The 14,519-nt window shown below is 43.8% G+C and overlaps 1 protein-coding gene across 1 annotated transcript in view; it reads left to right on the top strand.

Annotated features, from left to right (window-relative positions):
- PRMT5 (protein arginine methyltransferase 5) overlaps positions 1-14,519 on the top strand; it is a 94,625-nt gene that overhangs the window by 40,485 nt on the left and 39,621 nt on the right. Inside the window, exons 3-10 of the mRNA XM_069238235.1 lie at positions 6,756-6,841; positions 9,121-9,255; positions 9,653-9,768; positions 11,018-11,067; positions 11,493-11,656; positions 11,881-12,042; positions 12,511-12,588; positions 13,435-13,493. Of these exons, the coding sequence (XP_069094336.1) occupies positions 6,756-6,841; positions 9,121-9,255; positions 9,653-9,768; positions 11,018-11,067; positions 11,493-11,656; positions 11,881-12,042; positions 12,511-12,588; positions 13,435-13,493 (850 nt within the window). The remainder of the gene's footprint in view (positions 1-6,755; positions 6,842-9,120; positions 9,256-9,652; positions 9,769-11,017; positions 11,068-11,492; positions 11,657-11,880; positions 12,043-12,510; positions 12,589-13,434; positions 13,494-14,519) is intronic.

The following is a 14,519-nucleotide window of genomic DNA, read 5'->3' as shown; positions in this document are numbered from 1 at the left end:
TGTGTATATATAGTGTCCTTACCTCCAGTTGTGGGACTTCCTGTACGTAATCTATTTGAGTTTTACTGTAATAGATTACTTTTATTTTTTGCAACACTGTGGTTCTTTTCATATGAGATGAGTTACTCTGTGACTGCTGTGGTATTGCAAGTGCTTTACACTCCTAGATTGGCTGCTCACCACAGCTACCACTAGAGAGCCCTGGCTTCCTAGACACTGTCTCACTGACTAATAGGGGGTTGCCTGGGCCTGCTATAAGGTGCAAACACCATAGGTGTCCGCCACACCCCAGGACAGCTTCCTACAGTAAGGAACTGAATGCCTCACCATCGACTCCGCATCACCTCCCCTGCAACCATAAGGAACCAACGCCCCGCCTACACTCCCCCCTGCTAGCAGTAAGAAACCGACACTGCACTTGCTCCAGCAACTCCTCATCCCCCATACTCCGTGCAACATCTTTGTTTCCTCTTTGTTTTCCAAGGTACTGTAACCGGGGTCCATGCAACTCAGTGACTGGCTCGCACTCCCTCGTGAGTGGTGTCAAACGGTTGGAAAAGACTGGCAAGACGCCTGAGTGGAACTATGGTTTCTCTAAGCGCTTTACTAAGATTTAATCTTTGAAAATTTGTATCTTTACTTATGTATGTTGGATTTTTGTTGTTTTGGTCTTGTATTACTCAGCTAAATAATGGCTATTTTTCTAAACTGGTGTGGAGTACTTTTGAGGTGTTTTCACTGCGTGCATGCATGTGTGCACAGATACTTTTTGCATTGCTCCTGAAATGAGCCTAACTGCTTGAGCCAAGGTGGTGAGCAGGGGTTATCTTAGATGTGCGACTCTGTTACCGTGACTAGAGTGAGGGTCCCTACTTGGACATGGTGCAAGCCACTGCCGACTAGAGACCCCATTTCTAGCAGTAAGTACAAGTCAGTGAACACAACAAAGCATGCATGCAAAGTAGTTGGGCATAAAGCAGTCTTATTTGCATTTCGTCAGTGGACTCCACATCAGGAAGCTATAACATTAATACGTAGCATCAGCATTCGACTGCTAGTCTCAGCCTTATGATCTAAATGAAACAAACCATAGTACAATGAGAAAGAAAGGAAAAAGAATAATAGATTGATCCTCCTGTAATGTTCCCAGTTTGATCAGAACCGGCTTACAATGTAATGGCGTTACCAAAGTTCCAGTATCTGATCAGCATGGAATATGTTTCCCTGCACTGGGCTCAGGAGCCCCAGAGCAGCCCCAGGAGGTTGTTACCCTCTTGACCTAACTACCTTCCGCAATGTGTCTCCAGCTGAATATTAGTTCAAAATGTCACTAATGTCACTGGCCGGGGTCTCTGAGGAACTTGGGTATCGGGCCGAACCATGTAGGAGTTTAGGGATGCAACCAGGACGCAGGTCAATTTCCCCCTGGTATTTTATATAGACTGTCTCTCACTATTGCGATCAATTTTTCCATTGCGTAGAGCAGTGTTTCCCAAACTGTGGGTCGTGACTCGATTTTCGGTGATTCTTGAAAGTCCACGCAATAAAGATGCCTTCATATTCTTTAAATATCTTGTCCCATTTGCTGGTTTTCAAAGACAGAAGTCCAATGTCAGGAGGTGCTTGGCAAACTGCTGCTTTGTGGTTTTTTATTTATTTTATTTTTTGTTTTGTTTTTTAAAATCAGGATTTGTTTTTTACAAGTACTTCTCCCTTTGCAGTCTGAGAAAGAAAAGTGAATTTTGTGACCATTTTGTCGTGTACAGGGAGTCTTAAAATGCTGGATTTGTATGACAAAACATAAATTAACTGTACGCGTTCAGCAGTTAGTAAAGCAACCAAAATAACTTTTTTTTGTATTTATGAATTGTGATGAAACAGATTTAAATGGGATCAAAACAAAAAATATATATATCACACCTCGCGCTCCTCAAAGCTAGGTGGGTCATGAGCCAGGTAGTAGTTCTAAAAGGTAGGTCATGGTTCAAAGCATAGATAGCGACAGCACCCTGAGCCACCACATTCAAATTGATGGGACGGTTTGGGTTCCCAATTGCAGAGCCAACGTTAATCGGGCTGCAGTAAGAAACTGGGCAAGGAGTTACCCCCCCCCCTCCCCAAAAAAATGGTGTTTATGGATAAACAGAATATTCTCCTGTGTTGCCGTCGCCAGTACTAGAGTTGTAAGGTCCAATTTTAAACTGTTATTTCCTTTATTGGTATGAGTGCTTGCCAAAATGATTGAACCTATGTACAGGACCCCCGCTTGTGAACCATTGTACCCCTCTCGGTTTTACAGTGCCAATATTATATGGGAGTGCTAGACCAGCACGTCAGATATCATCTCATAATAATTTTACAACAGTTTTCCTTGTTTACTGAACAAAGACTGCAAGATGGAGGGGGCTTCTTTTTTTTATTTATTTAGTTTCTTTTTTTTTCTTTTTTTTCTTCCAAAGGTTCGTATAGCGTAAACTCGATCGGAAGAGCACTTTACATGAGTACCACTTAACAAGTTTAGCAGTTGATCAAACTGGAGCATTTAAAGCAGAAATCTTAAAGCGGCTCTCCCGGGACACAGCGGGGAGAGCCGATACTACAATATCCAATGCACTCGAGTAAACTCTCCCCATAATGCTTTGCGGGGTTCTTTTTTTTTTAAATATATATTTTTGCCCATAACTCAGCCTGCGGTGGTCCTAGGACAATGGGGCCACCATCAAATCATTCAGTAAGACATGCTTTCTGTTTAGGTCATCTCTGGGTCCCTACACTAGGTTGGGGTCGTGGGGGGCAAAATAGTAACCTCTCCTACCATTCAGTGATGTTGCAGGGTTGACCATTTTATGTGGCAAGAAAAGTCCAGTTATGCTTTTACAGCGTCAATAGCTCTAACTCTAGCAAATGCAAGACCTACTGCATTGCAAGTGATTGTTTATTCTTGGGGTCATCCAAGAGATCGAACCATCACTAGTGATTTTATAAATCGTGGTTTGATCAGACCATGTTTTAACAATGGAAATAGTAATACATATGCAAGTTAGACAACACTGTATCTCAGTAAGTATTGCTTTGTTCCAATAGTTTACCCGAGTTAGCGGTTTTTCGAGCTCTGTGCTGTAAAGGTTTCCCTTCTTCAACATCTTCATTAGTGGGCTCAATGGATCTTGTGACCGGGTATACAAAGGCACAGCCTGAGTGCCAAGGATACCACATGCTCCTACTGAACCATCATTTGTATTCTTCATTCTAAAGGAGCAGCAAATGGTTCTTTGTGTTGGGTATGAGAGACATGAAAGTGAAGAGAATTTTAAGATGCTGTCAGAATAACGCATGTGTAAACCACCCTGCATTTAGCAAAGTTCATCCTTAGTAAGAACGGTCCTGTTTTAACTGAGCTGCCTTCCCCACCAGTTTAGGTGCCCTTTCTAGCACAGTGAAGCTAATATGATTAAAGCACTCCATATTGTTACTGCCCATAAATTCTCAATAAACACTTCCCATTCTGACTGTGCCTACCGTCAAGGCCACTGGAATTATGCAGTTGTGCGGACATTGCAATTTTCACCAAGTATAGAGTTGTCGCATTTGGCACGTAATCCATCCTGTCTCATAATCTGCAGAATTTAACAAAAAAATGTTGTTTCTAGCTCAAATGATTCAAAAGCTACTAAAAACGCGATGACACGTTGCTGTGTAGTGGAATGCCCTTTGAAAAGCTGGAGTGGTTACCTTTCTGCTGCTTGCTGCTGTATTTTGATGTTAACCTGGCACTAATATGGTGAAACCAATGCCCAGAGAGTATTCCCAAATTTAATAAAGAAAAAATGAGGTAATACTATTACAAAAAATGCTGCATAATTTGCTTTTTCTTGGTTCAATATTTACTGAGCCCTTGTGCATAAGTTGGTCCTCTCCTGACGCATAATTTGTCCCTCTTCTACAGCATATTTCCAAGTACACCTGCTTGTAAGGCCCTTACTTCCACATGCCATTTCCAACACCATTGGGAGGGTGTAGGAAAGTACACCCTTTCTTGGTATGGTTACCCCCATTTTTCTGCCTGTTGTCAGTGTGTTTGACTGTGTTCACTGGGATCCTGCTAACCAGGACCACAGTGATTATGCTTTCTCCCTTCTAACTTGGTAACTTGGTGACTTTCAGCCCACATTTGGCATACTGGTGCCCCCTTTAAGTCCCTAGTAAATGGTACCCAGGGCTTTGGGGTACCAGGGGATCCCCATGGGCTGCAGCATGTATTAAGCCACCCATGGGGAGCCCATGCAAAGTGTTCTGCAGGCCTGCCATTGCAGCCTGCGTGAAAGGGTGCATGCACCCTTTTTCACTACAGGTCACTGCACCAGGTCACTGTAAGTCTCCTCCTACGGCAGGCCCTCTTAGCTCAAAGGGCAAGGTGCAAGTACTTGTGTGTGAGGGGGTGGTGGGGTGGTAACGCCCTTCCCTTTGGAAATGAGTGTTGCATGGCTTGGGAGGGTTAGCCTCCCCAAGCCACTGGTATGCTTTGAAGGGCACATTTGGTGCCCTCCGTGCATAAACCGGTCTACACCGGTTCAGGGACCCGCAGCCCCTGCTCTGGCACGAAACTGGACAATGGAAGTGGCCATTCCCCTGTCCCATCACCACCCCAGGGGTGTGGCCAGAGCTGCTCCAGAGGGCCCCTGGGTTCTGCCATCTTGAATTCAAGGTTAGCAGGAACCTCTGGGAGCATCTGAGTGGGAAGGTGACGTCAGAGCCCCCTCCTAATAGGTGGTCACCTGGTTAGGTGACCAGTCACCCTTTCAGGGCTATTTAGGGTCTCTCTCTTGGGTGGGTCCTCAGAATTGGCTTGCAGGACTCCTCTGCAACCTTTACTTTGACTTCTAGCCACTGGAACTGCGACTGGACCCTCCAGGAACCGACAATCTGCATCCACGACAAAGACTGAGTGCAACAATGTTTCCATGGCTCCTCCTAGCTTCTGCAACATTTCCCCAGTTGTGCATCCTCTGAGGGCGGCAAGTCTTTAGCCTGCGTGAGAAGGAAAAAGGAATCTCCCTTGGAGTGAAGGAGTCGCTCACCTGCATCCTCAGGCACCAACTGAAACGTCGACCGGCTGCCTGGATCTCCTCTCATCCTGAGCTGCGTGGATCCTGCATCATGGGTGGAGTAGTCTGGAGGAGTCCTCTTGGTCATCTCTGCCAGCTGCCCAACTTTGGAGGTAAGCCTTTGCCTTCCCACACAGGACAGTACCGCCATGTACTGCGTCTCTTGCAGCTGCCAAGGCTTGTTAGCATCTCCTCCAAGGGGTCTTCAGGCTCCATGTAGCCCCAGCACTCCTTCCTGCAACACACAGCCCTCTGCTTGCTTCTCCTGCGGTGTGGGACCCTTCTCCAGTTGTGCTGCATGGGCTCCTCGGAGACTCCTGGTTCCTCGTCCTGTGAGGGCTGCCTCCTCTTCTTTGGACTCCCTGCCTTGCTGAGGGTCCCCATAGAGCCCCCCTGGGTTTGAGTCCTCCGGATCCCAGGCAGCTCCGCTTTTGCTTCACCGCAACTTCTTCCTTTGCCAAGGTTGATGGCTCTTCCATGCCACGGACCGACTGCAATTCTCCATCTGGTGTGGGACGAACACTGCTCCTACACCTCCTGGACTCTTCTGTGACTTCTGGACTTGGTCCCTTTCTTCCACAGGTCTTCCTCTTCAAGAATCCACCGCTGGTTTCTAGCAGGCGTGTCTGGGTGTTGCTTTTACTTCCTTTTGGGTGGATTGGGGGAAAGTCCAATAACTTACTCCTTTCTTCCTGGTTGCTGAGGGCACTGTGGTACTTACCTTTGGGGTTTCCTAGTGCGCCTAGCTCCCCTCTACACATTACACTTACCTAGGTGAGGGGCCTGTGTTTGCAATCCATTTTTTTTTAGTTTATGGCTTTGGCTCATCCTATGGTCACTGTGGTCTGTTGCATTTGCACTGTTTTCTATCACTTTCTATGCCTATTGCTGATAACTATTATATATACCTAGTGTGTTAACTCCTATTGGAGGGTTGCCTATCTAGTACTTTTTGGTATTGTTAAGTACCTTAAATTTTGAACCACTGAGTGTTTTTCTTTCATGTGTGTGAGTGCTGTGTGACTACAGTGGTATTGCATGAGCTTTGCATGTCTCCTAGATAAGCCTTAGCTGCTCATCCACAGCTGCCTCTAGAGAGCCTGGCTTCTAGACACTGTCTATACTACACTAATAGTGGATACCTGGACCTGGTATAAGGTGTAAGTACCTTAGGTACCCACCACACACCAGGCCAGCTTCCCACAGGGTGCCCGTATTTTCACAGTGCCATACAATTGCTATGAACTCCCACCCTCTCTCTAAGATGCGATTGGTACTTTTACACCTAGTGTTGCCGTTCCACAATGGCGAGTGTACCTACTGCACTCTTGTTTGTTGAAGTAGTTCATTTTCGTAATGTTTCATTCGTCTTGAAAGAGATATGAATCTCGACCTTGATGAGAGACTCTTGTCCAGGACTTGCCTCTCCCTCGATGGTGCCACATCCGCACAGTGGAGTATTGATTGCTGTTAATTCCCTGCCCAGACTCCTGTGAAAGTGCCCATTGCTGCTCCAAGTACCCACTTTCCACTCTGCTTAGAGCACCCCTAGTTTATTCTGTTAAACCTCACCTACGAGTGAGCTTGCTTACTAGTGTTTAAGGGTTCATCGTTGAGGATATTGGTGACCTCAGTATTCCTTGTGTCTAGATTGGAACACGCTGATCGTGGGGAAGCTGTCCATGTGGATTCAGCCAGATGCCAAGCAAGAGGTTGTGCGAAGGAACTCTGAGACGGTGAGTGCTTAGATGCCAGTTAGTTAAAAAAAAAAAAGATAAAATATTCTATGCTCATGTATTTTATACTGTTGCTCACAGCATGCCTTTCCAAAATGAAATTTAGGGCACTTGGGGTAATCTTGTCATTTCAACCCTATTAGTATTTGATCCATAGGTCCTTCATGCATATATTTGCAAGAAAGTCATTCTAAAAAAAGATATTTCACAAACATGCCAATAACGTCTCAAAAGGCTAGAAATTCTTAATGCTGTGAAATTTAGTTCTAATGAAAATTGCTCTCGATCAACGGGCAGCAGGTATTCTGCTTACTTTCCCGGCAAGAGTCAGCTGAGATATAATTTGTGTGTTCTTCAAATACCTTTTCAAACTGACTTTCCAGCACATATACCCGGAAGATGGCATTTTATGGTATGCATGATGAAACTGTTGGTGGCCTGATGAGACTGCAGATGAAGAAAAGGAAAGAATATTTTTTACAGTGCCAGCAACTGCTAGGAATGATTCTTGAGCACGCTGCACGCCAAATTTATTAGTAGTTTCTTCCAAGTACTCCCCACATAAGGGCGTGCTTCCTCAGCGTGTTCTTTGTCTTGGAATGCTCCATGAAAATGAAACTTTTTTGAGAATAGTTCAAAGGCACGCAGCCACCTGAATAAGTCTCGTGGGCTATTTTTCTCCAGTGTAAAACATTTAATTGCTCCAAAATTGATTAGTTTATTTAAAATGAACTAACATTTGTAAAATCCAAATGTTCAAAACAATCCTTTTCTGCAAAGAATCTCCGTATTTATTATTTTGTTCTCAAATATTCTCTAAAAGACATTGTTGTTAATTGACTTGTTAATCCAAAGTGACCCCGAGTAATGGACATATCCCCAATGCATTTTGGACCAAGCAGATCCTTTATCGGGGAGTATTCTCCAAGTAAAAACACACATAACGTCCACCAATTAGTCAAACTTGTTGCGGGGGCCCTCAGCCTGAAAGTCAAAAACAGAATCTTAGTAGTAGAAGTTATCTGAAGGCCGCCATGAGGTTTCCATGACAGTAAGTGGTTTATAAAGTTCATTTAATTAAAGATTAAAACAGTTTGTAGTAGCCATGATCCCAGCCACCAGAGTGGAACAGAGTAGTTTAACGCTCTCTCAGTGGAACATCACCTATGAAACAGCTGATGACATTATGTTCCCTATTCAAAATCTACATGTATCTTTTCACCATGTTAAGGGGGCAATTTTCCTTTTATGTGACACTAATCGATAAGATTTTTAAATAAAGCAGAGGTAAGTTTTTATGGGTACACTTAATAAGCACTGGCAAAGCCAGTAGGTTTTGCATAAGCAAAATCTATTTTAATTTTTATTTTATTTTTTAACATGGTGCACAGCACTTGGCCTGCTATATAACGTGGCTTAAAGTACAAAAAAAAAACGCTATGACGTGGCCTGCTTTGACCGCAACATAGCATTTTTATTTACTTTGTGCCGTTAGTACCGCTCTTCTAGTTGTGTATTAATATTGTGTGAAAATGGCACTTATGTACCCAGTGGAAATTGAATACAGTAACAGGCGGATCACGTCTTGAGTGATTCATTCATTACGTATTTTAAGTTTCCTTGTACAAAAAATTTGCATTAAAAGATGAACGTAGTCTTAATGTAATAAAAGTACATTGGCTGTTGTGAACATGTAGTCATACCTTAAGCAATTGTACGTGTTATTAATCCTTCGGAACCACTGTCACTTTTCCTAGTTGACCCATGTTCTCAGTACATATGGGTAAGCTCTAGCAGCTGGTAAAAAGTCTTATTTAACTGCCCTTGCATTCTTGTTTTCCCTAGTCAAAATGCCATCTGGAATGTTGAGTACTGCGTGAAGCAAAATTCCCAGAGCTCCATTTATTGGGGAACCGATCTAAAGCCGTAACTTAAAATAACTGATGGCGATTGTGTGGCAGCTGTGGAATCTTGAGCACGTGGTTTATATGCTTTTAGTTGGCTACCCAGCAGCAGTGGTCATGTAGTGAGATTAAAAAAGAAATATATGTGTAATCTGACAGATTGACTGGTTTTATAGTGTGCGAAAGTTACTCAAGAAAATAGTGCCAGGCCATTCTGGTTCTAATCAGTATCCTGATTGATGAATGTGGAGGATTGGCCCCTGTGCTGCTTCTGTGCCTCATGACAGCAGTATCTTTTGCTCTCTGGCTAGAACCAATATTGAGATTAAAGCTGGACCTTTCCTCTGAAGCCTCTCCTCTGCTTCTTTCTTCCAGGCCTTGGTTCAGGAACTGAACTTCTCTGCCTACCTCGGACTTCCCGCTTTTCTGATCTCCCTCACTCAAGGAGACAACAGCAACCTGGCTCGAATTCTTATCAACCATATCCATGGAGGCCATCACTCATCTGTGGTATGTAGTAGGGCAGGTGAGGCCTGCTGGTATTTCAGGGACTGTAAGTAGGTAATATACAAGTATATGAGTCTAGTAGAGATTCTTCTGTACTGTTGAGTGGATTGGTGTGGTTGCTAGGATAGTGTGTTTTTTGGTTCAACAGAGATATGTAGTGATGTATTTGTAGAGGGTGCAGTGCCATTAACATTCCTCTGTGGAAATGTTGTATTCTATTCCGGTAGTAAGGGTTTGGGTAAATGTTCCTTTATTGCATCGTGTTGGTTGCTATTGGATGAGTCAGTGTAGTTGCTTAGAACAATTTTAGTGTAGGTGTATCAGAGTCCCTGATTGACTTTACATATTAAACCCCCCCCCCTTTTTTTTTTTTTTTTTTTTTTTTTTTTTACTCCTTCAGTTCTGGATGCGTGTGCCTCTCATCGCAGCAGAGGACCTGCGAGATGACCTCATTGAGAATGAGCAAGTGCTTAACCCTGATCAAGACAGTAGGAGTGAAGAGACTACTTGGATGTGGTGAGTGCCTTTGCTTAGGCCCAGTGCGCTCCTTCCCTTTTCCAGCCTTCTTCCTGCCTACTAGTCTGTTATCACACCTGTGTTTAAGGAAGGCAGGTTTGTTTAATATGAATAAGCACTACTTTTTGAGCGCTAATACTAAATGTTTAAATGTGGGCTAAAGAAAGTAGTGCTCTGTGGCAGAAGTGTAGGACAGAAACTGTTTAGGAGCGGCGTGCAGGGTGGGTGTACTACTCATTAGTGATGATGAATTGGTGGTACTATGTTAGTACTAAGGACAGAGGCTACCAGGCTGCACAAATAAGGAAGGCAAGGCTTCTGGGGAGTGGGACGTCGGGGTTAACAGTGTCACATCCCCTCATAAGGGATATAGGCCTATCTTCTCAAAACAGGGTAGGTTAGGCTTTTAAAGGGCATGCGGGCAAACCCTTTCACAAAGCGTATTGGTCTCATTAGGGTGGTTGGGGTGATTGTGTAGGTACACTTGCTTTCAGATACAATTGAGTGAATGATCTGACTCTTCCCAAGATGCACAACACTTTGTGATGCTTCACTCTCACAGGATGGGGCAGTACGTTTGTGGAAGGCAGGGGTGGGGAGTGGAATTAGATCCTTGTCATCTTAGCCTAGGGAGGCCAGGCTCTTGGGGGATGTGGTGCTTGAATGTCTTTGCACAGGGAATAATAAGCTAGAGAAAGGAGTAGTTGAGGAGACGCATTCTGATTAAACCCGAGAGCCTAGGCTCCTGAGGGAAGGAAAAGTCTGTGGAAACAATCGTACATTGCATGGGGAAGGCTATGCTTTCTAGAAAGGAGGGGAGTTGGGTCACTGTTACCAGTTTTCACTGTACCGTTCTCGACAGCCACTTGGAAGCTGGTATGGGAAAGGGGGTCAAATTGCTCATCAGGCTCTGTAGGTAGTTGTTGAACTATTCTCTTCAGCTTTTCTATTACTTCAGTATGTGCTCTCACAGGGCTGTCCGCTTTCACAGCATTACAAGGCCACATACCTTTCCAAAAAGGTTATTACCACACTTTTCTCTAAGTGCTCCAAAAATATGTAACTATTGGCCAACTTAATAAACTTATCACACCCGAGTCAGACATGCTTCCTTTTTTTTCCTGATCTGTGGTTCCCGACAGTAATGCTTTGGGATCAGGTGTTGTATTACCTCCTAAACAGTTTGCAGCATAAAGCTGGCAGATGATGCTCACATTTTCCCTCCTCTTGCGTTCCCTTTTCCCCATAGGTGGCACAACTTCCGTACACTCTGTGACTACAACAAGCGGATTGCCCTTGGTGAGTTTCATAATGCCTCTTCTGTATAACACTGGTTTTAAAGGAAGCCGTGGCTGCATTTGCTGTAATTTCTGTGTGGAGAGGTTTGCAGTACTGCTGCTCATGTTGTACTTGTTGTTTTGGAGAGCTTGCACTGCCAGTGCGGTTGTGTCTGCTGTTCTCTGTACTCTTGCCATGCTGCTGCCTGTCCATCACTTGTTATGTATGAGAGTAAGGCTTGATCTGCCGTCCCCTCTGCTATATTCTTTGTGTATGCAGCTTGTATTGTTGTGTGGGCTGTACCTATCTGTAAATGAGGAAGCATGCAGTAATGTAATTAATTTGCCCTGCCTTTATCGCATCATTGCTCATTGACCTCTGGTATCAACGTGCCATGAAGTACCCAAGACAGGGCTAACAAATCTCCCTCCCTCTGTCCTATGTAGCCATCGAGGTGGGTGCTGACCTCCCCTCGGATCATGTCATTGACCGCTGGCTTGGGGAACCCATCAAAGCTGCCATTTTACCCACCAGCATCTTCCTGACTAATAAGAAGTGCTTCCCTGTGCTGGCAAAGAGCCACCAACGCCTCATTTTCCGGCTCCTCAAGGTAATCTGTGGTATCCACTTTGGTCTAGTAGTTTAAAGTTGTGGTCTTAAACATTTGTCACTCTTAGGGTTGTTCCTTGGTGCTTATCTGGTTTAAATTCAGTCATGGTGAGGGATTGGGTTAAGATTCCTCACTTTTGGTATTGAGTTCCGTTGACGGAGGAGTGTGAGATTTGACTGGGATTATGGGTGCTTCCTAAACTCTTACTTTTATTTCTCTCTCAGCTAGAGGTGCAGTTTATCATTACCGGCACCAACCACCACTCCGAAAAGGATTTCTGTTGCTACCTGCAGTACCTGGAATACCTGAGTCAGAACAGGCCCCCACCCAATGCCTATGAGATGTTTGCCAAGGGATATGAGGATTACTTGCAATCCCCCCTCCAGGTAAGGCGGTTAGGGCTTCCTAGAGGGAAGGAATGTGAAATTGTGGTAGGCTCTTGCATGGGAATTTAACAGCAAAATAGAATACAGCTGCTTGCAAGCAAGATGGATCGATTGGAATTAGAGAGCTAATGGCACCACTCAACCGACTCTTTTGAGCTGTCAGTGGATCCAATGGTTATTTGTTTTGGGAGGTGGACGGATGGGGACTACTTTTTATCAAATCCAGGTGATTTTTGAATGGAAAAGGGTTCATTTTCTCCTGGAGAGATCAGGCTACCAGGGAAATGGCAGAATGCTATTTAAAAAAAACTGCTCGAGAGCCTACAGAAAGCCATGTCAGCAAATCGAGGAAAAAGCCTGTGGAAAAAAGTAGTAAATCACTCCTTCCCTTGGGTCTCTTTCAAGGCTCTCCAACTTAATCCATAATGCCCTCGCCAGCGTATTTACATTTTGTTTTATACCATGCAGCCTCTGATGGATAATCTGGAGTCACAGACATATGAGGTGTTTGAGAAGGACCCTGTAAAATACTCCCAGTACCAGCAGGTGAGTGATGTTCGCGGATGAATAACACACATTTCATTGCAGGGCACAACTCCATCTCGAGAGCAAAAAAAAAACACTGAATAGTTCTTAGTAAGTAGCATCCTAGGTAGTGTCCTACTTTCGTTTTCTCTCCCAACCCTGACTTATAGGACTGCCTAAATAAATAACTACTACTTTGATGCAATAAAGATATTAATAGTAATCAAAATACAGAACTGACCTGCTGAAATGTCGGTCTGAACAAATGTCAGTCTTTCTGAGTCTTTGCCAGGCATCAGGATTTTCTTTACAGTATGCTTTAAAAATCCTCAATGTTAAGCAGTTGGGTTTGTAAAAGAACATAACTTTGAGCATGGACTACCACTTTAGGTGCTCTATTGCCAGAGATGATTTATCTGTAGCTTGTGAAACATTTTATTATGGGTAATTTCTGCTAGAATAGTGCATTGTGCGTTTTTTTTGTGTCCATATTCTGCTAATGCACATTGATGATAAAGGGCGACCTTCTGTCCATTTCTCTGCCTTGTACCCCCCTCTTGGCTGCCTTCTTAATGCTTTCTGCGCACAACTTTGACAAGGTGTGCTTTCAACCAAACCAACTTTAACAAGGTGCATGATTCTCTTTCCTCCAAACACACAAATATCCTCTTTACTTATTCGTTAGTAACTACAGTAGATACTCCTACACAAATGCAATGCGTTTTAGTGGACATTATACAAAGATGCAGCAATGCAAACACCAAGCCAGACTTAGTCACTGCTGGTTTAGAAATTGACTTCGAGGTCCTCTCTTCATTCGCTTTTATCAAGATGACTTTGTAGCTGACATGCTGTCTGTTTCTCCAGGCTGTTTACAAGTGTCTACTGGACCGCGTACCTGATGAGCAGAAGGATACAAACACACAGTGAGTACAGTTCCCCTCTTGGCGCATGCGATGGGAAAAGAAGTGGGGTGTGGGAAGAATACATCTAGACACCAAATATTAAATAGTGGTAGTCTGCCGTTGTTGTACACTTTCAGCCCACCCTTTAGTTTTGGGGGTTCTCTAAAAGGATAGAGTGCAGTTGTAATTGTCAGACAGTCATTCTCCGATTTCTGTAAGGAACTTTTCACTCCACTGGAACACCAGATAGTTCTTCCCTGCACCTAACCTTTCAACTCAGTTGACTGGTGCATGGAAGCTCTACCTACTGCCATTATAGTGCTGTCTTTACACGATTATGACTTTAAGGATGATATGAGGACAATATAAGTGCACAAGATTTTGCCAGTGGACTCTGTCAGAAATCGATTCCAGCTTGTATCATGGTTTATTTAATGTGCTTTGTTTCATATTTCTTTGGGATGGGGATCCAAGCTGTCATGCAGGTCGTACCTGGCAGAAATAGAGGACTACTGAAGTTACGAGTTGGAATTTCTTTTCCCAGAAAACGACAATTTGCTTTTTCAGGACTTGTTGATTTTTATTTCATGTTTGGAAGCCTAACTTACTGTGGGTCTTCAATCTGTCCCTCACTACATTGGTTCCTAAACCCTTTGAACATTCAGTCCTCTGTTGCTAAATACTATAGTTTGGTGATGTAGAGCATTGTTTGAGTTCTCGCTGAATAATCTATGCTGGTACCTGGAAGACAGGTATTCAAAGACTTTGTTGCTGGGTTATACGATATTCTGAGTTACTGGGTTGTAGATCTTTCTCACTTAAGTTGATCTGTTGCTGTGCACTCAAGGTCAGAACAGCCTCTGTGTTCTTCCATGTTTGTTCCTTCGATTTGATTTGTAAAGCAGCCAAATGTGATACTAAACTTGAATGTAGAGGCAATTGTAGACTGGATCTACTGCTAAGTATAAGTGATTAGCGTAGTGAGTCTTGTACTGAAAGCCATTGATCGTCATATCCCCCAGCCCCTCTTCCTCCAAAGAGAAACAA

Source organism: Pleurodeles waltl, chromosome 6 (assembly GCF_031143425.1).
Source record: "Pleurodeles waltl isolate 20211129_DDA chromosome 6, aPleWal1.hap1.20221129, whole genome shotgun sequence".
Taxonomy (NCBI): domain Eukaryota; kingdom Metazoa; phylum Chordata; class Amphibia; order Caudata; family Salamandridae; genus Pleurodeles; species Pleurodeles waltl.
The sequence above is the reverse complement of the archived record's forward strand: the minus strand, read 5'-3'. Positions and strand labels throughout refer to the sequence as shown.